Genomic DNA, 25,374 nt, shown 5'->3' on the forward strand with positions numbered 1-25,374 from the left:
CGATAAGGATTGCATGCAGCTATGATCTGTAAACCTGAGCCGGGCAGTAAAGGCTGTCCTTCTATTGTGTGGTCACATAACACTTCCTTGATGCAGCTGACAGCTTCTGTGGTGTTGGCTTCATCAAAAAATAAAATGGTGTCAAACTGATAATTCGACTTATTGTATCCTGCCATATCTTCAGCTTCCCTCACTTTAGAATAGATCGCATCTGCTGTGGTACCTCCATGAACTTTGACAAGCTTCATATTATCAGCATTGACACCAATCTTACGCAGTTCACATAGGTATTTTATAAGCCTGGTTTTTCCACAGCCAGTTTCTCCCATCAGGACAACAGGAATTCCACACCTAAATCTCATTTCAATGGCTAGCATTTTTAGTATATTGTCTGTGGTAAGTTCATAAGTTTCATCAGGATCGGTTGGCCACTCGATCCCCAAGACCATGCAAAGTTTCTCAATTTTCTGAGCTCTGGTCAATGCATCAAAATTAATATTGAATGGAACTTTTTGAAGAACTAATCCCGTGTACAGCTGAGGGGTCATGACATTTCTCTTGATAATATTGCCATTCAAAGGATTGATGGCATCAATGCTGCCATTGATATTGTGCTGGAGATGAAAACCAATGAAAGTCATAGATACACGGTCCGCATTGAAGAATATGTATGGATGGGGTTCAGATTCCCACTTTTTCCGAAGCAAAAATGGAGCAAGAGCTTCCTCAGTAACTTCTCCGAAATCTTGCATTCCAGGGCTTTCATCAGAAATGTTAAGTGAAGGAGTTGCAAAATCCTTTGCCATTAAAATCATAAATTTGACCACAAAATTTTTAAAGCCCTGCAAAGTGTCCTGGACAAATTCAGCATTACAGAAAACAGAGGTTTCACAATTTCTCAGCTGAAGGTTAAGAAACCAAGCAAAGTTTCTAAGTTCTGACCAAGAAGGATCAATCACTCCACAGTAGATCAAGAACAGCTGTAGGCATTCTCCTGGAGTCCCTTCCACTGAGCCTTTTCTATACCGGAACGCATCAAGATTTTCACCTCTGTTTTCTCTTATCAAATACTGGAATGGTCTCTGAAAAGCTTCACTACAGAACATTTCTTGATCTACTCCAGGATCACTGCTGTCATGAAATAAATTCTGAATATCGTTGTCCAGTACTTCTTTAGGAGATCTGCAAGTTACTTGGGGGAATACATCAAGGAAACTATAGTTCAACCCTGGAGATTTCTGAAAAAAGACCAGAAAAGGAAGGAGTTATAATACAATCAAAAGGTTTTTTGAATTTATTCTTTTATTTCACAAGCTCCATCAGTTTTCTACAGTATTTTCATTTTATACTATGGAAATGGTTTGTCAATACTGCAGAATAATTACTACGAACAGAATTACTTCTTTGTTACAAGAGAGTATGGAAAAATCTCTTTAAAGGTCCATGGAAGAAAAAAATGTTCAGTCCCTTGCAGACAATTTCACTTTAATCCCATGTAGGGAGATGTTTTTCCCTCTGTCCCTTGTAATTTTTTTTCCCCTTAAGTCATTCCGTAGGCACAACTAAGGGGAAATCCCTATTTTCTCCACTGTCGTACAGAAACCAGTTTTGAAATCCTGCTCTAAAATGCTAAAAACACAGCAAATATATATTCTATGCCTCTGGATGTACTTACAGATCCTTTTTGTTTTTTGGGTGAGGGGGACGGTTGCAGAATTTCTGCAACATAGAGGTGGCACTGTTTCCGGAGCCAAATTTTCCCATCTGTATTTTCCAGATACCGTAAGATGAAGAGCTTGAACAAAAATTCTGAAATTCCAGTCTGAACCTGGAAGAATACAGAAACATAAGGACCATACAAATAAACAGGGATGTTCCTCCTCTAGATATAAGAATATCTTCTCACAAAAGGATGTATTGGATGAAAAGGAAAATTTCATCAGTCAAAACTGTGACATACTCACAGAAGAAGTAATATCAAAATGCAGAATCATAGGCCGTTTCTGGGACTTTTGGTCCAGGAGTAGAAACAGAGAATTCAGGATTTTTCTTTCATTCACATGAGGATCAGTCAGCCGAATGGTTCTTAAAAGAACTCTGTGTCCTTGCACTTGCTCTTTCATTTTTTGATGCAGCCTCTTTATATAGAGAGACTTTCCTATAGTTTTTAACAAAAAAAGCATTTAAGATATTGACAGGAAAAATAAAAATAAAATAACTAATTCATTTGAGACTGAGAACTCACATAGTCTATACAAATGTCTAGCAACTAATATAGAGAATATAGGGAACATAAAAATAATGATCAGAATAAATTAAAACTTTTTAAAATCCATTTGCTTCTTTTCAAAAGTAACTTTTCAAAAAGTAACCTAGGGTTTCTGCTGAATCTAGCAGTATACTGCTGAAATACTGAATCTATCATTGTGGCCCCATAAAAATGGATAGTGTTTCTATCATGCATACAGGCTTTCTGAAATATCAAACCATCAAACATATGTATTTCTATCTCACAAGAATGGCTCCTGTTAGATAAGATTGTTATTTAGTGCTTATAATGAAGGTATGGATGGGCAGGACTTGTGGATCTGTATTTTTCATACACATAACAAAATATAACACACTGTTTCTCTAACTAAAGAAACTAAATACAGTGACTGAGGACCACACATCATAGAGTTGCAAAGATTGTGGTGGGCAGAACAATAAGGGCAGTTGAACCTGGAGATTTTTTACTTCTTTTCTGAGCTTCTTAACAGGAGGAAGATGTTTCTTTCTTTTTTTGTTGGTTTGTTTCTATTGTGCATAAAAGCACAAAGGCTTTAAAACAAAGAAAGTGCTTTCTCAATAGGCCAAAATTTGAAGCCCACAAACATTTACTTCCTCCGCTTCTACTGCTCAGTCCTTTGGATTTAGGCAGTTATAATAAATTCAGATAAATAAAGAAATAATATAAATAAGTTCTAAGCTAAGTCACTTTTATGTATGCCTTTTTTCCTCTAGTTCTCCAGTGTAGTGGGCAAGAAGTTTAGAACTATTCACATTACATGTTAATTAAAATGATAATTCCAATTAGCTATAGCACTACTTAACCATAAACTGCTACTATTATTAACATAATAGTACATGGTTTGAAACAGATTTCTTATAAACAAGCCCGATTAATAATATTAATTATTAACTACTACGCTAATATGATTATATATTCAACATCGGAGGTTGTTTGAACTTGGCTTTCTCACCCATTCCAGCTCTTTCAGAAGATACAATCCCAACACACATGTTATTCTTGAATATGGAAGTTGATAAATTTCCAAGCTCAGTGGCTTTGTAATGCTTCCCAAGGTAACTTTGGATGTCTTTTGGGGGTCGAAGAGGGGTCATGTGAATGATGAAATTACTAAAAACAGAGGGGATATAGCGGTCTTCTCTCTCACAGTTGCAGAACATCACTAATTGATAGTCACTGGTATGTTTTAAAAGTAGCTTTTGGTATAGTTCCTCTAACTTATAGCCAACATCGTAACTCAACTCATCTGCAAAGAGTAAGGTATAAATCTTCTTTTCTTTCTTGTTTGGAGTAAGGCATCGCCTCATAAACAATTCCACTTGCTCGAAGCTGGTTTGTGGTGTACACAATAAGACTTCATCATAAGAGGGTAGCGTCTCTTCTGGATTGTTCATATAGATGGAAATTGTAGAAACCAAAATTTCAGAGCGATGGCAAAGAATGAGGTTGGGCTGTCTAGAATGAAGACCTTGTGGTAATATTCGTTCAACATTCCTTCTCTCTAAATCTGCCAAAGTAGATAGGAATCTACCAAGAGTTTCAAAATCAAAGCAGTGTGGAAGAAATAAACCCATGTTTTCCATGTAGGACCCCCAGATTTCCTCCAGGTGTTCAGTCACCTCTCTTCTACTTGCCTGGTGTCCATATGTTACATCAAAACTATTTGGTATTTCAGATACCACTAGTTTGGAGACTTCTTCAATATCTTGTCTACTGCAGTTGTGTTTTATGAAAGACAGCATCATTAAGGCAGACTCACTGGGTTTCCCTGAACCAAGCTCCTTGCATAAATATACAAGCTGTTCAGCCATGTAATAATTCAGATAAAAATACTGGGATCGCTTCTCAGACATGAACTGATTCCACCTCTCCAGAAAACTCTCCATCTTCCTGCACATGGCTGGCAGAACCTTTGCCACATCTCCACTTCCACAAAGCCCACAGATGGAATTTAAATTAAAGTTCATATTAATGCAAAACCGACGCTCAGGTGAGCAATATATGTTAGCAATCCAGTTACGGAAAAGCATGTTTCCAGCAGAATAAAGGTTCATGAAGGACAATGCGAATCTCCGAATGTTGGAAAATACCTGAGTGAACAAAAACACAACAGTAGATTGAATCCAAATCATTATTAAACCATCTACACTTGGTGCATGCATACATACATACATACATCCTGGTAAATGTCTAATGTAGCCTCAATCAACTTTTGATTATTTAGAATACAGATATGCAATCCATAGGCATTTTCTGTGCAGCTCCCAAGTCCTGCCCATTGTATGCTCTAACAAATAAGCTCATAAATAAGCTATGAGAAACCATTAAGAGTATATTTGCTGCTGTAAATGGGGGGAAGATATGTGAGTAGATGGAAAAGAGTATAGAACTGTGGAAGCATGAGAGATCCAGGAAAGGGCCAAAAAATAAGACATAGGCCCATGTCTGACTATGAGAGTGAGATCATTGTGATATTACAATACTGAATCACTGTAGTAGCAATGAAACAATTTTACTATTACTAGAAATGATTACAAATTGTGTGTCTATGTGCTTTACCATCCAAAAGTCTGATACAGTATGAGACATATATATAATATCACAAAGAGATGAAACAATCCCATTTTCCCCAAAGAAACCTCCTGACCATTACAATTACAGCTATTGTAATAGCTATTACAATTGAGCAATAAGCAATAATCTTTATATACAAAATATATCTATTTTAAATACTTTGGGTATATAAAATCAACAATTCCTCTTAATTAGCATCAGGCTGCTTCAGGAAGCTTACTTCAGAAAATTTCTCCACTTGTGCACTTTGTTCTTCTTTTCCAGACATCAACATCAACTTGTTCATCAGTTCTTGAAGCTCTTCCAGAGAATACGTCCGATTCTCTTGGTCCCCGTGACTTTCTTGGATGGTCAGGTCCAGAATAGTGTCCAGGCAAACCTTACAACAAAACATAATATATACAAGGACATAATGAAGACTGCCCGTTTTTAAAATGTATTAATTCAGTAAACATTAGACACTCATAAAGAAAGCAATTTATGGGCCACTTCCGGTGGCATCGCCACGCCGATGGCTGCTTTCTTTTAAGCCGTCCACCTCGGGGCTGCGTGAAAGCTGCAGGAACAGCGTTCAACAGCTGTTCCGCGGCTTGAAACCTTTCTCCCCAGGCATAGGGGAGACGGTGAGATTTTTCCAGATAGAGGTCGAGTTCCCTAGTCCTCTTTTTGGAGGACAAAGGTGAGAACTCCCTCGGAGTCCGGTCTTTCTCCGCACCTCGGGATGCCTTTGTTCTGAGGAACAAAGCCAGATGCTGCTACCACTTCTGCCAATTTAAGAGACTGTAAGTAAAATTATAAGCAGACGGAGCTGACCAGGAGGACTGGAAAAGTGAATAATTTATGACTTTAACTCGGATTAAATAAGTGTCTTCTTCAACTTTTATTTGAATTAGAAAAATTTAGAAAAGATGGCTGCGGAAAGGTGTTTCCCTGTTTGATCCTTATGAGACTTTCGCTTTTACTTGGTAAAGAAAAGACGGATGAAACATTGTATCAATCTTTCTGTCAATCATAATTAAGAGCAAGCTTTCTGTTCCTTTCTATTTTGGCTCTATATAAATAAGGATTGTTGCTCTTATTAAAAGACTCTTATAAGATGTGATAAAGGGGAAAAAGATTTAAAAAGTAAAAATGGCTTCAAAACGCGTAGGAACTTCTGCTTCTGTGAAAGGCTCAATTTCCTCTCCAGTTGTTCAAACAACGCAACAGCAGAGACCTAAAACCCCTCCACCTTCTCCCCCAGCCTCTGCAATTACACTTAAAGATTTACAGGATGCCATAACGAATGCAGTAAAACAGATTAAAATAGAGAATGAGGAGCTTTTTGAAAGGAAAAATGCTGAGATGAGAGAAGACATATTGTTGGCTGTGCAGGGTTTGGCATTTCATGCAGAACGTATAGAGGCAAGGGTGGATGAGGTGGAAGAAAATGTGGAAAGATTGGATTATAGACTTGGAAAAGTGGAGGAAAATGTGGATTCAACTCAGAATGAAGTTATTATGTCACAATATAGAGATATGGAATATGCCTTGAGAATAAGGGGTTTGAAGGAGAATGCTCAAGAAAATTTGAAGGAGGAGATTGCAGCAGATTTGGCTTTGGTTTTGTCTTGCCATCCTGAAGAAATTATGAAAGAAATGGAAAAATTTTTTAGAGTTAATTCATAGGTAGCAAGACAGAGAAACCTACCAAGAGATGTTGTAATTTATTTTTCTAGAAGATCAATTCGAAATAAAATCATCCAAGCCTTTTACAAGCAGAGATTCCAAATTGCAGCACAAGATGTAATAATTTTAAAGGAAATACCACCTAAAATACTAAGGAGAAGGAAGGATTTTGCCTTTCTGGCTGATGAGCTGAAAAAGCGACAAATACAATTCAGATGGGATATACCTGTTGGCATACTTGTGAATTATAGGGGAACATGCTACAGATTAAGTTCTATTACAAAAGCAAGAGATTTTTATACTTCAGTTCTGAAAGCAGGTTCACCATCATCTCCACGAGCTACTAGAAAGGAAGGATTGCTTGAGCAACAAGTGGCTGAAGGAGCTACATTTTCAGGTGCTATAGATTTACAAGAGAAAATTATGCAGCAGTCTATTGAGATGAAAGATGATCCGAAGGTACAGAGAATGACCCGTGCAGCTCATAACGTTAAGGAAAAAGAACAGCAAAAAGTGGAAATTGTTTCTACAGTTTATCAAGAATCGGAGCCAGTGGGAGGTGCAAGACCGAAGAGATCGGTGACAGCTGATCTTCAAGGTGTGTTCCAGAAGCTCTCTGCCACTGAAAATGGCAAAGTTTCTGACATGGAATGTTAATGGCTTGAATTCACCACAGAAAAGAAAGAAGATTTTTCATTATTTGAAACAACACAAGAATGATGTTGTGTGTTTGCAAGAAACTCATATTTCTACAAAGGATCAAAAGTATTTGATTAACTCACGGTTGGGTACACATTTTATAGCATCCGCTCCGCAGAAAAAATGTGGGGTAGTTATTTATGTGAGACAAGATTTTATGCCCAAGCTGATTGATTCTGATCCGGATGGTAGATATGTTTTTATTGAACTAGTTTTGAATGAAAGAAGATGTCTTATTACTGGATTATATGGTCCTAACCAACAACAGAAACAGTTCTACAAGTTGATACATCAAAAAATTAATAAATTGGATTATAAATCAGTTATTATGATGGGGGATTGGAATGGAGTTTTAGACTCTAGTAAAGATAAGAAAGGTTCTTTTAAAGCTTCAAGTTATTCTATATTGCCTAAAACTTTTTTTGATTTGAAGGATGACTTGGAATTAAGAGACATTTGGAGAGAACGAAATATAGAAGAAAGAGACTTTACTTTTTTTTCGGACAGACATCGATCTTATTCTAGAATTGATTTTTTCTTAATAACAAATGATTTCTTTTCCAAGGTGAAGAATATTAAGATTTTTCCTAGAACATTATCAGATCATAGTCCGGTATGGATGGAATTATGGGTTGGAGATGGGAATAAAAGGTCTTGGAGATTAAATGAAAATTTATTTAGATATGAGGGAAATGTGCAAAAATGTAAAGATCAAATGAAAGAATTTTTTTATTGAATATGTATAAAGACACCTCGATTTCAATGGTTTGGGATGCTAGTAAAGCATACATGAGAGGGGCCTTGATTCATATGAATAATGCTTATAGGCGTAAACAAACGCAAAAACGTAAAGAGTTAGAAGAGGAAGCTAAATTAAAAGAGAAGGCTTTTATTTTGAATCCACTGGACAATAATTTAAAAGTTTCTTTAGCTTTGCTCAGGGAGCAATTTAATATGTTGATGGCGGATCAGACTGCAACCAATTTGTGTTATATGAAATATAATACATTTTGTAATGCAAATAAACCTGGAAGATGGTTGGCTTACCAACTACGAAAAAAGCAGAAATTAAGAGTTATAGAAAAAATAAGAGTATAAAGGAAAAGTGACATATCAACAAAAATTAATTAAAAGAAGTTTTCTGGATTTTTATTCAAAATTATATGCTTCTGAAAATATAGAATCTTCAGAAATAGAAAATTACTTACAATATTCACAATTTCCTAGATTATGGAATTGTCAGAGGGAAAAAATGAATTGTTTAATAACTTCTGATAAAATTAAAGGGGCAATTAAGCAATTAAAAGTTGGTAAAGCCCCAGGTACAGATGGATTAACAGCAATTTATTACAAGATGTTATCTGATGAAATGTTAGAACCATTAAAGGAATTATTTAATAGTATTTTGCAGGGTGCAAGAAGTACCTCCATCTTGGAAAACTGCTTTTATATCATTGATTCCAAAAGAGGGTCAGGACTTAACTCAACCTAAGAATTATAGACCTATATCTTTATTGAATACAGATTATAAAATATTTTCTAAAATATTGGCTAATAGATTAATGCAAGTGTTGAGGCAATTGATTCATAGTGATCAATCTGGATTTATAACTGGAAGATATATGAAATATAATGTAAGACAAATTGTTAATTTAATTGAGTATTTGGATAAAAATACCCAGATCCCTGCGGTTTTTATATTTTTAGACGCTGAAAAAGCATTTGATCAATTAGATTGGGGGTTTTTTATTACGAATTGTAGAGAAAATGAATTTTGGGGAAAAAAAATTCTTTGCTCTTAAGTCTATTTATCAACAACAATCAGCACAGATCATAGTTAATGGAGCTTTAACAGATGCATTTAAAATTGAAAAAGGTACAAGACAAGGATGTCCGTTATCTCCATTGTTATTTGTGTTAACAATGGAGATTTTATTAATTAAAATTCGTGAATCACCTATAATAAAAGGAATAAAAGTGAATAAGAATGATTATAGGTTAAGAGCTTTTGCCGATGACCTGGTGCTGACTTTAACTCAGCCAATAGATTCTGTGACTGATTTGGTAGAAATTATTGCTCAATATGGGAAAGTTTCTGGTTTTAAGGTAAATAATAAAAAGACTAAAATATTATCGAAAAACATGTCTATGAAGGATAAAGATGATTTAGTTAAATTGACAGGCTTTGAAATAGTAAAAAAGGTAAAATATTTGGGAGTTTATATTACAGCATCTAATGTTAAGTTGTACAAAAATAATTATGAGACATTGTGGGCCAAAGTACAAAAGGATTTAAGTGATTGGAAAAAGTTATAATTATCTTTGCTAGGGAGAATCTCAGCAGTAAAAATGAATATTCTTCCAAAATTCCTTTTCTTGTTTCAAATGATACCTATTTTGAAAAAAGATGCTAATTTGGATGTTTGGCAGAAGGGGATCAATACATTTATTTGGGCTGGTAAAAAACCAAGAATGAAGTTTAAAATTATACAAGATGCATGGGAAAGAGGAGGACTTAAGGCACCGAATTTAAAATTATATTATGATGCGGTGGCTTTAACATTTATTAGCGATTGGCTTAACTTAACTAATAAAAATATACTTTTACTTGAGGGATGGGATTTATTATATGGTTGGTATGCTTACTTAATTTATAATAAAAAAAGTAGATCAAGTTTTTAAAGCTCATATTTTAAGAAGTGCTCTGTTACAAGTATGGAAGAAATATTATCATAGATTAAATTACAAAATTCCTATTTGGGCAATTCCAGGACAGGTGATAGAGGGGGTATCTAGAGGAGTTAATTTGGATAATATTACTTATAGGGAATTACTTAGATTGGTAGGAAAGGATTGGCAAATTAAATCATTAGAAGATTTGAAACAAGAAAATATTGTATATTCTTGGTTTTATTATAATCAAGTGTTAATGAGGTGGAATTTAGATCAGAAGGTTGGTATTACTTTGGAGGATGTGAATTTGGTTAAACAGATTAAAGATTCATCGGGAGCTCACATAAAGAGAATTTATAGTGCTTTGATTGAATTGGATTCTGAAACGTAGTTAGTTAAAGATTGTATGATAAAGTGGGCTCAGAATATTCAAGAAGTGATTCCACTGGATACATGGGAGACAATTTGGGTAAGAAATGTAAAATTTACTCAAGCTCAAAATTTAAGAGAGAATTTTTACAAGATGTTTTATAAATGGCATTTGGACCCTCAAAAATTGTCACGTATGTATCCTAACTTACAGCCCAAATGTTGGAGATGTGGAAGCTTAGATGCAGCTTACTTCCATATTTGGTGGACGTGTAGGGATATAAAGGCATTTTGGATTAAGATTTGGTGGAATATCCAAAATATTTTAAAGAAGAAGATAAAGTTTACACCGCAGTTATTTTTGTTAGGTATTATGGAAAATTTGGATGCCAAAGAAATGAATCTGATGTTGAATCTTATAACAGCTGCAAGACTATTGGTAACTCAATATTGGAAGACAGATGGTTTGCCTACTGTAGAAGAATGGTCGATTAAAGTGCCAAATTTAGCAGAAATGGCTAAGATTTCTGCTTATTTAAAGGACCAATCATATGAAAGATATATTTTGGTATGGATAAGATGGATAGAATTTATTCAGAAAAAATATGGGACTGAAAAGTTCCATTTGGTTTTTGTTAAAATTTTAAAAATATTGTTATTGTTATTATTCTATTAAGTGCTTGTATGTATATTTTATAGTTTGTATGATTTTATTATAAGTAGGAGTAGTAGTTTTGATTACTAATTTCTTTGTTTGTTTTTTTAATAATAATGTATTTAATCTTAATTTTAACTTATTTGAATTTATTTTTTAAAAAAATGAGTTAAAGTGTGGTATAGATTTGGTTATACATTTAGTTGGTTTATGTTATTTAGATTATGATTATTATTTGTAACCCTGTGAACAGGTCTGGGAAGTGGGGGGGAGGGGGGTTGTAGGGGAGGGGGGATTTATATTGTAAATTTTATAAAAATTTTAATTAAAAAAAGCAATTTATTAGCAAGTATGCTTAAACGTGATTGTAATATAGTTGAAATGCAATTTAAAATGTTAATGGGGGTAAAAATTACATGAATACCTTTTTTTTTTTTTTTGCTAACTCCTTTTCATTACAAGAGGTTATTTAATGCAATAATATCCTTTTCATATATTACTGTATTTCGATGTTTAATCCTTATTTTATTTTACACCACCTAGATAGAGCTGGTTCAGCAGTAGAGGCAAACAAATTAAATGCACAAAGAACATTTAAAAATAGTTTTGTGGAAATTAGCAGAAAATAAGAAAAAACAGACCTGTTTGGAAATCATTTTTAAGCAATATCTCACCTTCTGTCCCTCCACTGGGGCCTTAATTCTGTAGATTCCTTTCTCATTGATTCTGGTTGCCAGGGATATAGAAGACAACTCCACAGAGCCATGACTCTCTTTGATAGTTTTTAACCAATCCAAGTATCTTGCAGAATCACGCTACAGGGAGAAGATATGAGAAGGAATATTCCCATTAGCTTGTATCTTTCCTAAGTCAGGTAAAATAGACAAAATTGAAGCAGACATTCTAAAATTTCTACCCCACTGTTTTCTGGGCTTTCAAGCATATTTTACCTAAGTTTAATTTCACTAAAATCGCCAACTGACATAATATGCAAACTGGACTTCATGTGGAAAAACATAATTCCGTGTTTCTCTTTGAATGCAGAGCACCTAAGTGGTTTGTAGACTTCAGGTTCAAAGAATATTTTTATTAATTAATATGCTATAAGCATAAAGCATCTTTATCAAATGCACAGCCATTTAAAGGGGAGTAATGGAAAGATACAAGGCTGCTACAGTAATTACCAGCTTCGTGGGGAGGTTGTGATCACTTTCCAGAGCTTTCCATATATTCTCCAAACACTTCATGAATTCCTCAAATCCTGCCTCTTGCTTTAAATCATACAGCAGGGAAGAGTAGCCAAACACAGCATCATGGAAACAAGCCACACGATCCACATCCATGTCATTCTCTCCTGCAGATATTGAAGCCAGCTCCACAAACACTTTCAGCTCATTTTTGTCTAACGGAAAGGAAGAAAGCACTTTGTGAGGTAAAAAGGAAATTTATATTCTATGAATGGCTTCCCTGGATGTATTGAAGTGCTTTCTAGGATGGCTTATAATTGCATTTTTTGTTTTTTTATACAAAAACAAACNTGTGATTCAACAATTTTAAGAAATTAGTCCTCTGAACTTTAAATGGTTTTGCTTCTAAATAGAGAATTAACTAATATAAAATTGTTGGGACATTGTAGAGGAGAAATAGAACATTCCAAAGTTCCCTAAAACATTAGTTTTTTTCCAGATAAAGCAAGGCAAATGATCCTGAAGTTTTATCATTATTATGATTAAACTAGATAATGTGGTAAGTTTTGGATTTAAATAAGAAAGCAATGGAAAACAAGTGTAATTGTAATCTAGAGTTTAATTAATGTAGAACAAATGTATCAAACTGGCGGCCCACAGGCCGGATGCGTTATGAGCAGGCAATGTCCATCCTGGCTCTGCAAAGGCAAAAAAAGTTGCACTACGTCACGATACACGATCGAGTTTGACACCTGTGATGTAGGGTGTTTTTTTTTTCTGTTTGTACTTTGCATCATTGTTTATACCTTACACTTTAGCTTGATTTGTGTAAATAAAGTATGTAAGAACATATAGTAAATTTCAATTGGAGCAGTAAATAACTACTATATTGAAAAAAATTAAAAGGCAGCAATACAGTTACATAGATAGCTGCTCCTCACTTTCCCAAGAAGCTTTAGGTTGATGAAAACCCACCTCACTCAGATTATGATTACTAGTTCTATTCTTTTAGGTTCAAGAAAACGGCTTCCTAAATTGATTAGCAGGCAGAAGCTCCCAGGGATTACTGGGTCCCTTTCACTTTCAGGTTGATGAAATGGCAGATGACTGGCTGGTTATTCTCTAGCACGCATGATTTTGTTTCATTTATCTTCATTCTCAGGCGCACCCCAGGGTCATCTAGCTATGTCCCCCATCATGCTGTTCCCCTTCATCTCTCTTTTCCCCAGTCCTCCCCCCTCAAAACTTTGGTAAGTCTTGTCCCAATCTTTCTCAGCAACCATAAATCCAAATTAGCGGAAAGCCTTCAGTCCATTTCAGGTTTATTAAACAACCTGAAGCCAATAAATCACAGTCCAGGTTCAACAGCCATTTTAGACATCATCACATCTTTACCTGACAGCCACCTCCTCCATTATTCAAATTATTTTCCCCAGAATCCTCTCTGATGGTGCTTTAACTCACCATTATAGTAGAGTGGTCTGATATTGATACTAGCCCATCTGCAGCCTTTTCCTTTTCCTTTGGGAGTTTTCCTAAGGGAATCAAACTGACCCTTGTTCCTTCCTCCTTATTTCTAAGGCAAAGCGCAAACTATTTTGTTTGATATCTGCATGAATATGAGAATACATGAAGATCACCATGGCAGAGAACAAGCCCATCCCAGGTCATCTTCCTTTACAAACATGAAAAAAGTCACAAGATCCACTACTGAAATAGGCCTCTCAATACTAACAAGCTATGTGAAATATACCGTATGAACATTTTGCTGCTTAATTGAGAAATAATTTTCGAATAGAAAAGTCAGAAAGATCAGAAGTATTTTACCACTTTCTAACACACTTAAGGAGAGCAGATCAGTGTTGAGTTGGCCTAAAGCTAGAGTGCCACTGCTACCAGCTGAAAGGAGGGTCAGGATACAGTGTATTAGACTGTGGTTAGAATGCCGTATTGCAAGCTAACTCACTGCTCACTCCAGGTATTTGATCCTGACCAGCTCAAGGTTGAATCAGCCTTCCATGTTTCCAACGTCAGTAGAATGAGGATCCAGACTGCACCCATATTGGGAGCAATATGCTGACTCTGTAAACAGCTCAGAGAGGGCTGTAAAGCACTATGAAAAAGTATATAAGTCTAAGTGCTATTGCTATTACTGGACTGACCAGGGGTAGCCTATTCCTGTCATTCCTTTCTTCCAGTCTTAACAAATTCAGACTCTTCATAACACACCTCCAAAACAAAACCACCATGGGTAGTAATCCCTGGAAGCTTTTGCCTGCTGATCCCACAAAATAGCACTTGCAGCTATGGCTAAAATCCAAAAGTAGAAAACAAAACAGTCCTCAAAGTCTTTATTTGTCAATGTTCAGAAGTAGTAGCAGGTTCTCCACTTGCACCCAAATTCTTCTATTACCAAGAGATCCTTAGAGTGATGTGCAGTAATCGTATCCGTATACTAGTTCCATGGAGAGGACTAGTAAAAGAAAGATATAGTTGTTGCTCAATCTCCTATGATCCTATAATGTTAAGCCTCACATGGTGCCAACAACATTAATTACTGCTGTTATTACTATTAATTTTTCTAGCTTTCCTCCTCTCTCCAAATATTCATGAGCCACTTTCCTATATATTGTAGATTAAACCTAGGGCTATGGGCACTCAGGCATAAAGCAACATGGATTCCCAGGAATAAGGTATTTTTATAATTATCACTTTACAGACAAGCTATAGCTATAACCTTCACTTTGATTCAGAATTACTCTTTTCCAGCATTCATCTAATTATAGCCTTTATCTTAGTTTATCCTATGTCTTAGTTCCATCTTTCTTACAATGTCTTACTCTTTACTCTTCCATTATCTTTATTCAGATCGGCCAAATCACAGCACAGTTCTCTGCCTGCCCAGTTAGTATTATATTGCTGCACTTAGACTTTGGGTTGGGAACAGGTTCTTGGCTTTGTGGCTTGGTAGAAGTTTTGAAATGTGAGCAGACTTTTTTCCTAGGCTGCTACATCATACCTACTGGCCTCTGTCTGGTTGTTATCAGCACCCTGGGATTCTCTGGGGTATCTCACAACATCTCAGGCTCCAATGGCTGGTGCTTTAGGCAGCCCCATCCTGGATGCCAATATCTTGGGCTCACATTGGCATCTTTTCAGCTTCCTCAACTGCCTACATCAACACTATCCATGTCTAGTAACTACCACTCAATATTAATCTGCTGCTGGCTCCTGTAGTGATCCTGTCATCACCACACCATTTAATGTCTCTCTGCCTCACCTCCAACATTGATCTTTCTATTGTTGCTGCTGCTGCTATCACTGATGGCCTCTTGTTCTCCACTGTACCTTCGAAATCTCTGGGGCTTGCTCTGCTCGCTTTTCTCTTTTTCATTCCATTCTTTCAGCCTTGTGATATAACACTTCTGCATTTGAGTCCTCAATGATACTAAGATAGCCTAGCTCCTTCTTAAAAGGCCAGTTTCTCATTCTGGCAGGGCAAGGAGACCTAAGCTATAGGTATCATTGCCTCATACCTGAATTCCTCTTACACAGGAATCTGAAGGGAAAACATTTCTTTAACCTTTACCTTTTCCTACAGCATTTATTCACAATAGCATATGTGTGACTTGGTTTGATTACACACGATTGTGCATCTAGATCAGGGGTCCCCAATCCCCAGTCGATGGACCAGTACCGGGCCGCAGCATGCCAGCAAGCAGTCCACACAAAGCCCCATCCATAGGCTGCAGGCAGCACACAAAACCACGCACCCTCCAGTCCGCGGAAAAATCTCTCTCCACAGAACCAGGCCCTGCTGCCCAAAGTTTGGGGAACTCTGATCTAGATGTTCTATTTGTCAAGGTTTAATTCATGCTTTATCTCTGGATGGGTAACAGTAGAAAAAGGAAATCCACATTTAAGTGTATGTTCCTCATTGTACATGCAAATCCCCACAAACAAGCAAAGCCCCATCCATAGGCTGCAGGCAGCACACAAAACCACGCACCCTCCGGTCCACAGAAAAATCTCTCTCCACAGAACCAGGTCCTGGTGGCCAAAGTTTGGGGAACTGTGATCTAGATGTTCTATTTGTCAAGGTTTAATTCATGCTTTATCTCTGGATGGGTAACAGTAGAGAAAGGAAATACATGTTCAAGTATATGTTCCTCATTGTACATCCAAAGGAGAGAAAGTGTAGAAATACCAAAATATCAGACTGAGAAAAGAGAAAGAGAATATTCAAAAAGATAAATAAAAACTTTAAACTTATGCTTTCTCTGTTCAGGTGTCTTCCTGATAAACAGACTGGAGAATACAACAGCTCGACCCAACATACAGTTAAAACTTTCCTTGGGGAAACAACAGAGATATATCAGTTCTACCTTCCAAAGCCTCTTTGACCCAGTTAACGAACTCCTTCCTAAGTGCCAGCTCTTCAAGGCACAGACGACGTTTTTTAGTAATATCTTGCAGCAGTTTCTTAGCATCCATCAATGAAGAGCTCATAGAAGAAAGCTTTTCTTCTTGAAAGGACTGGAATTCAATTGTCTGAAGAATAAATTACATATAATAAGAATACTGCATGTTAAGAACACACAAATTCCCTCCCCCCTTTGTTCCACAGACTTCTAATTTGGTTTATCCCTTTGGTCTTAGAGATTCACAGAAGTGACTTTTTCCCCCTAAATATCATTCCTTTTAGGAAATGTAGGAATACAGCAGAGATTTGTAATTTCCAACAGCTCAAGGGCCATATCAGTAGAGCATGTACCCACTACGTATATCACACGTTTATAATTTTATGACACTGAAACTATACAAAATCTCTTCGGTTACTGGATTATCTTTTGAATGGCAAGTTAAAGAAATGTACTTACTAAGTTCAGCAATTGTTGCAGGACCCCGAAATTACCATTAAGTTTCAAAACTTCCTTGACTTTGTCGATAACTTTAGCAGAATCCAATGCCAAATCCAATTCATGATACTGTTGGATCTGCTGGATCCGTTCATCTATCCATTCTCCATTATCTTGATACTGCAGTTGGCGCATACTTTGGAAATCACATCTGAGTTCTTCATAATGATTATTAAAATCTTTGAAGAGAACATTCACTTCAGCAAATGTGAGGTCTCCCAATTTCAAGCTGTCATAAATCCTTTGGAACTCCTTGTAACAAGGATTAAATAAGCAATCATAGACTTCCTCCATATCTAGAGTTTGTTCAGTGTCTGAATCCTGCATGTTGTTCATCAGCCTCTTGGCTGCCTGCTCCCAGCAATGCAGGAAAATGTGGTTATCTTTATAATCATACACACATTTAGATACAACTTTCAGATCTTCACTTAAATGGAGAGAGGTCTCTATTCCACCATCACTGCATGAAGTGGGTTTTCTCACTTTCACAACAGCATCCAAAGTTTTCAGTGACAGATTTCCGCTGTGCTTTTGTTCCACTTCAGTTAAATCAACTTTAAAAAGGGGGGAAAAATATACGTTGGAGCATAGTAATTTTCAGTTCATTTAAGCATTTGATATAACCTGCCCAAAGATTCATTTTAGAGCACCAATCTAAAGAGTTTGTGTTTTCATATCTGTATTATTCCATTTCTCTCGTCTTAGAATTTTCAGTTGCTTTCCCATTCATCCTTCCATATATTCAAGCTCTATTTTAGGAGGATATTATTAACAATAACTGCAAAGAGGTATCAGATAACAATTTGCAGAAGACACTATAAACACTGATTTTAAAATGATCATCATTTAAAAAATATACCTTTTAAATGGCACTGAACCTTCCTCAACATATCCAAAAGGACTCCCAAGGATTTTTGCTCCTTCTTCACATGCAATACTTCCTGTCGTCTCAGATATAAAACTTTTGCTAATTTCAGTCCTTCAAGTAATTCATTTGGGAGTGACTGTTCTGTGCATTCTATAATCAAAATTGGGAATTATTATTATTATTATTTTACACCAGCAGATTAGAGGATTCATCAGACAATGCACAGTCAAAAATCTATAAGCAATATAAAACACTAAAACCCACCTAAGCAGATAAACAGATATAAAATCATAATAGCAATAATCCTGAAGTTCTAAAATGCCAAAACACTAATAATGTGTAAAATTTAGTATTCTTAGGAAGGAGACATTGGAATAATAGGGGACATTGGAATAATATGTCTTTTTCTAAACTAGGCCAATCTGAGGCCATCTCATAAACAGACTGTCTTCTGTTCCACCTTTTTTGGAACATTTTTTTTTGCTCCAATTTCCAGATTTTCTTTTCTTTCAAAATTAGCCTCCATCCCTGGCACAGCTGCATTACCATGGTCCAAAATAAGAACATCCTAGCATTCTGTATAACAGTACATATCTCTAAAATGTTTTTTAAGCCGCATGGAAAAAAACGAACAGATCTTTCACGCCATGTAACATAATTTAAGTATCCTATGTGAGATGGCTCCATAGATGAGTTGGACCCATACGGTTCTTTCTTCAGTCAGCATCTATCCTCAATCGGCAGGGATCTTGTGAAAAGTCTCAGTTTAAGACCTTATGGCGCTATTAAGTAAATACGGGAGCAATCATTCCTGCAAATAACTTGGGGTCAAATTGCTTAGGAATTTAAAAGTTATTACCGGGTTTCAAAATGGACTCTAGGCAGTGTAAAATGATAAAGCTGCAGCTACAATAAATAATCTAGTTGTTTTGTGGAAGTAACTGGTCTAGTTTTAAAGGCAACCCCTCATAGTAATCCCAATGGGAGATTGTTGGCTCAGCCCAAAGCTGGGTGGTTCAAAGCTGTTATAAATTAACCAATCATCATACAAATGTGGGTGGGCACATTTAAAAAACTTTGTTTCTGTACAGAGGTAAAGAATTTATGCTCCGGGACTAACATCTCAAGCCAAACGGGCTCCCTAAATTCAAATTATCACACACTTTTACCTTTTGGCAGGCTTTCTTTTATTATCTCTAGGCAGATTTTCCTAACTCCCTCAGTAACTTAAACTTTTTTGCTTCAAGGAACTTCAACTTGTGATGTTATCTAGTTCAACAATATCAGTTCAGGTAGGATTGCCCTAGTGGATTGAGTAAGCGTCCGCATCTTGCTGATGCCTCAGCTGACACCCCCAAAACCACATTCAATGGCTTCATGATTTTAAAAAATGTGGGAATCAACTAGAGGACCCAAGAACCCCAACATACATACAGTATAGTATGGGGTACAAGAATAATACTCTTGCATAGCTATCTGAAATGAAAGTAGAGCCATTCTAATACAACAAAGTGATACATCCTGTCAAACTAGATAGCACCACAAGTTGAAGTTCCTAGAAACAAAAAAGTTTATGTAAGTTACTGAGGGAGCTAGGAAAATCTGTCTAGAGCAGGGGTAGGCAACCTTGGCTCTTTTATCATGGCTGGCTCAGGAATTCTGGGAGTTGAAGTCCACAAGTCATAAAAGAGCCAAGGTTGCCTACCCCTGGTCTAGAGATAATAAAAGAAAGCCTGCCAAAAGATAAAATGTGTGGTGATTTGAATTTAGTGAGATAATGTAGCTAATCAGGGTGTCAATCTCCTCATAGACAGGCATAATGGAGGGAGGGAGGGAGGATTGCATAGAAGTCTGAAAGCACGAAGTGAATTCCCCTCCCACTTTTGTAGCCTGGGCTGAAGTGCAAATAAATTATAGTATTAATGAAATCTTATCTCCAGGTTCTTTATTTCTAACATTCCTCCATACTTTCCCAGCCCCCTTTTCTCACATCAGGGTTCTACAAGAATAATGGTACTGCAATTCACTTAACAGTTCAAGAAAAGTACAGCTCCAATTATTTACTTAATGGATTATTAAACCAATATAACATAACAAATTATAATTAAAATAAAAAACTAAGGTAAAATCAATAATTAAAATAGTTAACAAAGAAGAGCTTGCCACCTTCCTAAGGACTGGGAAAATGGGAGCCAAATGCACCTCTTTAGGGAGTGTCCCCCACTGCTAGACCACTACACAAGGCCCCTTTCTGATGTAAAGCATTGTATAAGATCAGCAGCTCTATTTGCAGGAGTAGCCAACAAGTGTGCATGGAACCATCCCGATTCCATAAAACCCAATTAAACTACATTCACACAATTCATTCCTCTCTCCATCAGTATAAGCAAAAGGGACTTACTTATGAATTGTGTCTTATATTTTATAATTAGCTCCAAATCCTTAATCAGAATATGGCCTGTTACGAGTTCATTAGCAGCATTTTGAAACGAAGATTCAGCAAGGGTCATTAACGATCGAGCTTCATCAGTAAATTGGTTTAGAGTGTTTTCTTCTGCATCTATTAAACATATTAAAAACAGTAAGAAAGATTTGGGGGCATTAAATTGCTCAAGTTAGGTACTTCTTTCTTGTCACCTGAAAACAATGCCATGCAAAATGACTTACAGGTAGTGCTTGATTATGACCATTAGTTCAGCAACTGTTTGAAATTATGACAGCGCTAAAAGTACTTTACGATCTGTGTCCAACTTACCGCCAATGCAGCCCCTCCCATGTTCATACGATTACGATCACAGTCACATGACTGCAATCTGGATGCTCATGATGAGTCGCCAAGCACCCTGCAACTATGTGATCACCATTTGCAGTCTCCCCTACTGGCTAACCCTGGGAAGGCTCTGCCTCTGCTCTTTTCAGGGAGCTTGCTGAAAAAGGGCTGTTTTTCAGCCAGTCTCCTTGAGGGCAAAAACACTCAACTTTCTTTGTCAGGAAGAGTTTTGCTCTTAAAGGGGCAGCAAAAAAGCTGCTTGCTTGGAGAGACTTGAGTCTCATCGGCAAGCAGTTTTTGCTCCTACTTTGAGCAAAGAAAGGGAGAGACTCAAAGAAGGAACAAAAAATTAGTCCATTTTCACCCGACCTTTTTAAGAGCAAGAATGCTGCCTGACAGATTGATTTTGCCCCACATGGGGTGGAGTGTCTCCAGCAGGCAGGAGGAGAATGAATGGGCTGGAGAAAAGTTCCGATCATGAAGATCTGAGCTGTTTCTCCCCAGCCGAGAGCTGTAGTTCCCTTCTGTGCACGGAGGGGAACTACCTCCCTCCCTCTATCCATTTAACATTCACTTAAAAACCACACCTGGAAAAGCCAGTATGCAGTCAGAAAGCTGGGTCAGGTCATGTACTGTATGACTATGATTCTGGATTCAATTACAGTTGTAAGTCGAGGAAATCCTGTATTCTCAATTTCCTATCTCCCTTACATGCATACTTTCCTATATCTCATTTTTCAGCCCTGCACACAGATGTAACTCTATTATTTTTGCCAAACAGGAAATTTTTTTAAAATACTATATATACATTTAGTCAAAATATCAACGAACATTTGTGAAGCAGATTACTATTTCATCATAATTTCATACAATATGCTTGTATCAAATATACAAATGTATGAAATATCCAATATAACTCCTCCATTATTCTATATTATGTAGCTATTTTCTGTTATGTAGCTACTTTGATCATTTACATATTCCCTCTGACTATAAAATGGATCCTGTAAATGATTTACATACGATTGAAAACGAACAGGTATCTGCTGTCCTGACATTCAAACAGATGCTTTAGTATACTTTGAAAGTCTTTCAAAGGCGTCCCCATATCATCCTTTGGCCAGGATTTTATGATGGCAGCAGATATAATTTTACCCAGCTTGTTCCTATCATATTTAGATATCAACTCAAGCAGATTCTGTTGTTTCTAGAAAAGACATAGGAAAAAAGAATGTAGTGTTAGGCAGTAAAGAATTCAATATATCACACAATGATTTTGCACCTCTGTCAAGGTTGTCACAAAATTCATTATATCGTGTAATGGGACTTCCCCAATGAAAAAGTATTTTTCCTTCCATGTGGATTTTTCTTCCACTCGCTGAGATAGATACTGCTCTTACAACGGGGACAATCACCACTCTGTGGGAATGAAGGATCCTATAAACTGAAAAACGATGCATGGACAGGATTTGAAGGCCCTCCCTTTAACTTTCCTATATTGTATCTATAAACTACAGGCTAAATAACAATCCTTACTCTTGGGTAACTTAGGCAAGCAAAGACATTGCTATTGTTACTCCAAGCAAACCAGCCTTCACTTCTGAAAGAGACAGAATGATCTTGAAAAGCTGTCAGAAATGGACTGAGAACAAACATTATGTGAATGTAAGTTCCTATTCATAATAGGTGTGAGAATCAACTTCTGGAACAAAGAAGAGATTGTGACAAAGAACATCCCTGCTGTCTGGAAAAATATAAAAAAACTCAATCAGCAGAATCAGCTAGTTTAGTATATACTGCATACAAATAAAGGTAATATATACTAAAAAAACTAATTTAATGAATGGAAAAACATGAAACTAAGATTGTTCTTCTATAGTGTGTTACAGTAATAGGATATTTAAAAAAATCCATGCTAAAAATTTTAAACTTTTATACCATTATAGCAAGGATACATTACAGGTCAGGATTTGGTGTACTTTGAGCTGTATGCACAAGTATAACCAATACAATCTTGAAATTCCCTTGCAAGGCAACATACAGCACTGTTCTCTGCGTCCTGGCTGCTAAAATGTATAGACCAGTGGTTCTCAACCTTTTTAATGCCGTGACCCCAACCGGTCGTAAGTCGAGGACTAAACCGGTCGTAAGTCGAGGACTAACCAACCAGTCGTAAGTCGAGTACTTTCCCTGCCCGGGAGCGCCGCACATGCGTGGTTCCGCCCCCTGCGCCGGCCGAGGCGGAGCTGGCAAGCGGCAGAGATGGAGCAGGCTGACCACCAGCTGGCCCAGCCCAAGGGAGGTAAGGCACCCGCCGGAAAAGGAGAAAAAATGGCGGACAAAAAAAATGGCGGACAGCCTTGCTTGGCGACCCCCATGAAATGGTCGATCGACCCCAAATGGGGTCCCGACCCACAGGTTGAGAACCACTGGTATAGACGATTGATACATTTCTCAGCCAACTTGGAAGGAGAGAATGGCATATGTCTGGAAGGTACATTGCTTTAATCTGTGACTATCTGAAGCATAACAACCATCGTATTCACAAAAAGATCAGACAATCATTGATGTTAAATAAATTACCTGGTATGCTGAATCAATAGCTTCAAGGGCACAATTTTCAAATGTTTGCAAAATCACAGAATTGAATTTTTGAATTTTCTCATAATGACTACAATAGACTTTAATTTGTTCAACAGCTCCTTCCTAATTAGAAAACATCAAAATAAAAACAAAACACAATTTGGGGTTACAAAATATTTATAGTCTCCAAAGTGAAGACATAGAACAGAAGAATTTGTGATTACGGCAATAAGATCTGAACATAATAAATTATTTTTCAAAAAGATATAAAATGTTCTGCTTGTTCAGGATGGAAATGGGCATAGGTTACCACGATTATCTTTTGTAATAGTTTTTCTACAATAATTGGGCATTTATAGAGTCACTTAATTTATTCCTTTTTTAATTCGCACACTTGAGAGACTCTCAGAGAGTTACAGTCACAACAAAAAATGTCCATGCTACAATTAAAACTGCATAATAATTAATCAGTTCCCAAACATTAAGCCACAGATAAAATTATTCTTTAAAAAAGAAATAAAATTGAAGGTGACATCTTTAAATCTTCTTAACAATTTGATGTTTAATAATTCCTTAAAGCCTAACAAGGTATGAACTGACTGGATTTCAAGGGACAAGGAATTCCGTAACATTCATGCTGCCACAAAGAAACATTTGTAGACCTCCCTTCCCTAAACTCATGGAAATGGTGAGGCTACTAGTAGTTTGAAGAAATTCCATACTTGTTTATGTCAGGTGCTTCATTCAAACTGAAACCAGATGTTCTGCATAGACAAATCACCAACTATCTGCTCAGATATGAAAGTGAGGTCTAAACTTCTTACTTATATGTGTTCTACCAGAAATATTTGGGACAAGTCCATAATTGCCACAAAGATCATGAACTCCCAAGCCTATTTGAACCAATCCAGAGAGTATGGAGTTTGAAATCACTAAAACATGAGAAGTCTCCAATACCAGTCTGAGAACAAATCAAGGGGCTCACATAGGGCATCGGCTGATACACTAGAAGGATACCCAAGTTGTCCCTACAACCAACATACAGGCATTTATTTCTGATTTAGCCTCCCTGGCAACAGGCACAATCTCTTCAGGGTTGAATATCCTCTGTTCTGTTTCTCATGTTGGTAGGCATTGAATAGTCAGACCTCAAGAACATGATATTTCTTTATTCAAAGTAAAACAGAACAAGAACAAAATGGCTCCACCCCTTTTTATACATTCTTCCTGGGGCGTCACCAGCCAATCGTTGCAACGGATTTTCCCGCGCAAATTGCATGTTAGTCATTGCTTGCAGACAGCAAGCAATGGCTCCTGGGCGGCCCGGATGACCTTTCCTCGTGGCGGCCTGGGCGGCTTCCTCTGGGATGGCGGCCTGGGCGGCTTCCCCTGGGCGCCCGCTTTGTTCGTGGGGGTTTTTCTGGCTGCCCCCCTCGGCCCCTTCCGGATTCGGAGATGTCTTGGACGACCTGGAGGGCCTCCCCGACGATCTGGAGGCCCGCGTGGACTCGGTGGCCTTCTTGGTGGCTGCGGCGGCCCCTACAGACGCCCCCCCCCGACGATGGTTTTCAGCCTCCTCGGCGGCCTGGGACCTTCGGAGGGTTCTTCGGGCAGCCTCGACGGCCCCCTGGTGGTGGCAGCCCTGGTGGTCGCGATGGCTGAGCGGTTTGAACTATCCGAGGGCCTTTTTGGCCATTTTGATTTCAACTGGAGGCTTTTCAGAGCCTCCCCAGCAGCCTTGACGATCTCTATGGCCTTTCCAGTGGCCTTTCCAGCGGCCTTGGCCGGGCAAGGGCCTGGGTTTGGGCCTGGACTTGGACTTGGCCCGCCATGGCCTAGAGGATATCTCGCGGCCTGTTTGTGTCTCCGTTTGACCTTGGTTTTGAAAGACCTAAGGGGACTGAACATCACTCCTCCCTTTATGCCACGGACTCTCTTGTTCGGACCATGTACACGAAGACGGCCCTGTTGGCCCTGCGCGATTCACCCCTCGCGCAGGCCTGGCCCAGGAACATCTCGGGGGCCCACCTCGAGGATGGGGTGTGGAACCCCGAGAGGTGGCATGCAGCGGTCACGGGCAAAAAATTACCCAAATTAATTAAGTTAAGAATGTTTTTAC

The 25,374-nt window shown here is 37.5% G+C and overlaps 1 protein-coding gene across 1 annotated transcript in view; it reads right to left on the bottom strand.

Annotated features, from left to right (window-relative positions):
- LOC107298962 (E3 ubiquitin-protein ligase RNF213) overlaps positions 1-25,374 on the bottom strand; it is a gene marked incomplete at both ends in the record, with an annotated part of 38,977 nt that overhangs the window by 7,079 nt on the left and 6,524 nt on the right. Inside the window, 13 exons of the mRNA XM_015828320.1 lie at positions 18-1,228; positions 1,660-1,828; positions 1,965-2,158; positions 3,243-4,380; positions 5,085-5,243; positions 11,603-11,743; positions 12,113-12,330; positions 16,501-16,666; positions 16,996-17,588; positions 17,894-18,052; positions 20,304-20,462; positions 21,696-21,879; positions 23,256-23,378. Of these exons, the coding sequence (XP_015683806.1) occupies positions 18-1,228; positions 1,660-1,828; positions 1,965-2,158; positions 3,243-4,380; positions 5,085-5,243; positions 11,603-11,743; positions 12,113-12,330; positions 16,501-16,666; positions 16,996-17,588; positions 17,894-18,052; positions 20,304-20,462; positions 21,696-21,879; positions 23,256-23,378 (4,614 nt within the window). The remainder of the gene's footprint in view (positions 1-17; positions 1,229-1,659; positions 1,829-1,964; positions 2,159-3,242; positions 4,381-5,084; positions 5,244-11,602; positions 11,744-12,112; positions 12,331-16,500; positions 16,667-16,995; positions 17,589-17,893; positions 18,053-20,303; positions 20,463-21,695; positions 21,880-23,255; positions 23,379-25,374) is intronic.

Source organism: Protobothrops mucrosquamatus, unplaced genomic scaffold (genome assembly GCF_001527695.2).
Source record: "Protobothrops mucrosquamatus isolate PMUCROS unplaced genomic scaffold, P.Mucros_1.0 scaffold4396, whole genome shotgun sequence".
Lineage (NCBI taxonomy): Eukaryota > Metazoa > Chordata > Lepidosauria > Squamata > Viperidae > Protobothrops > Protobothrops mucrosquamatus.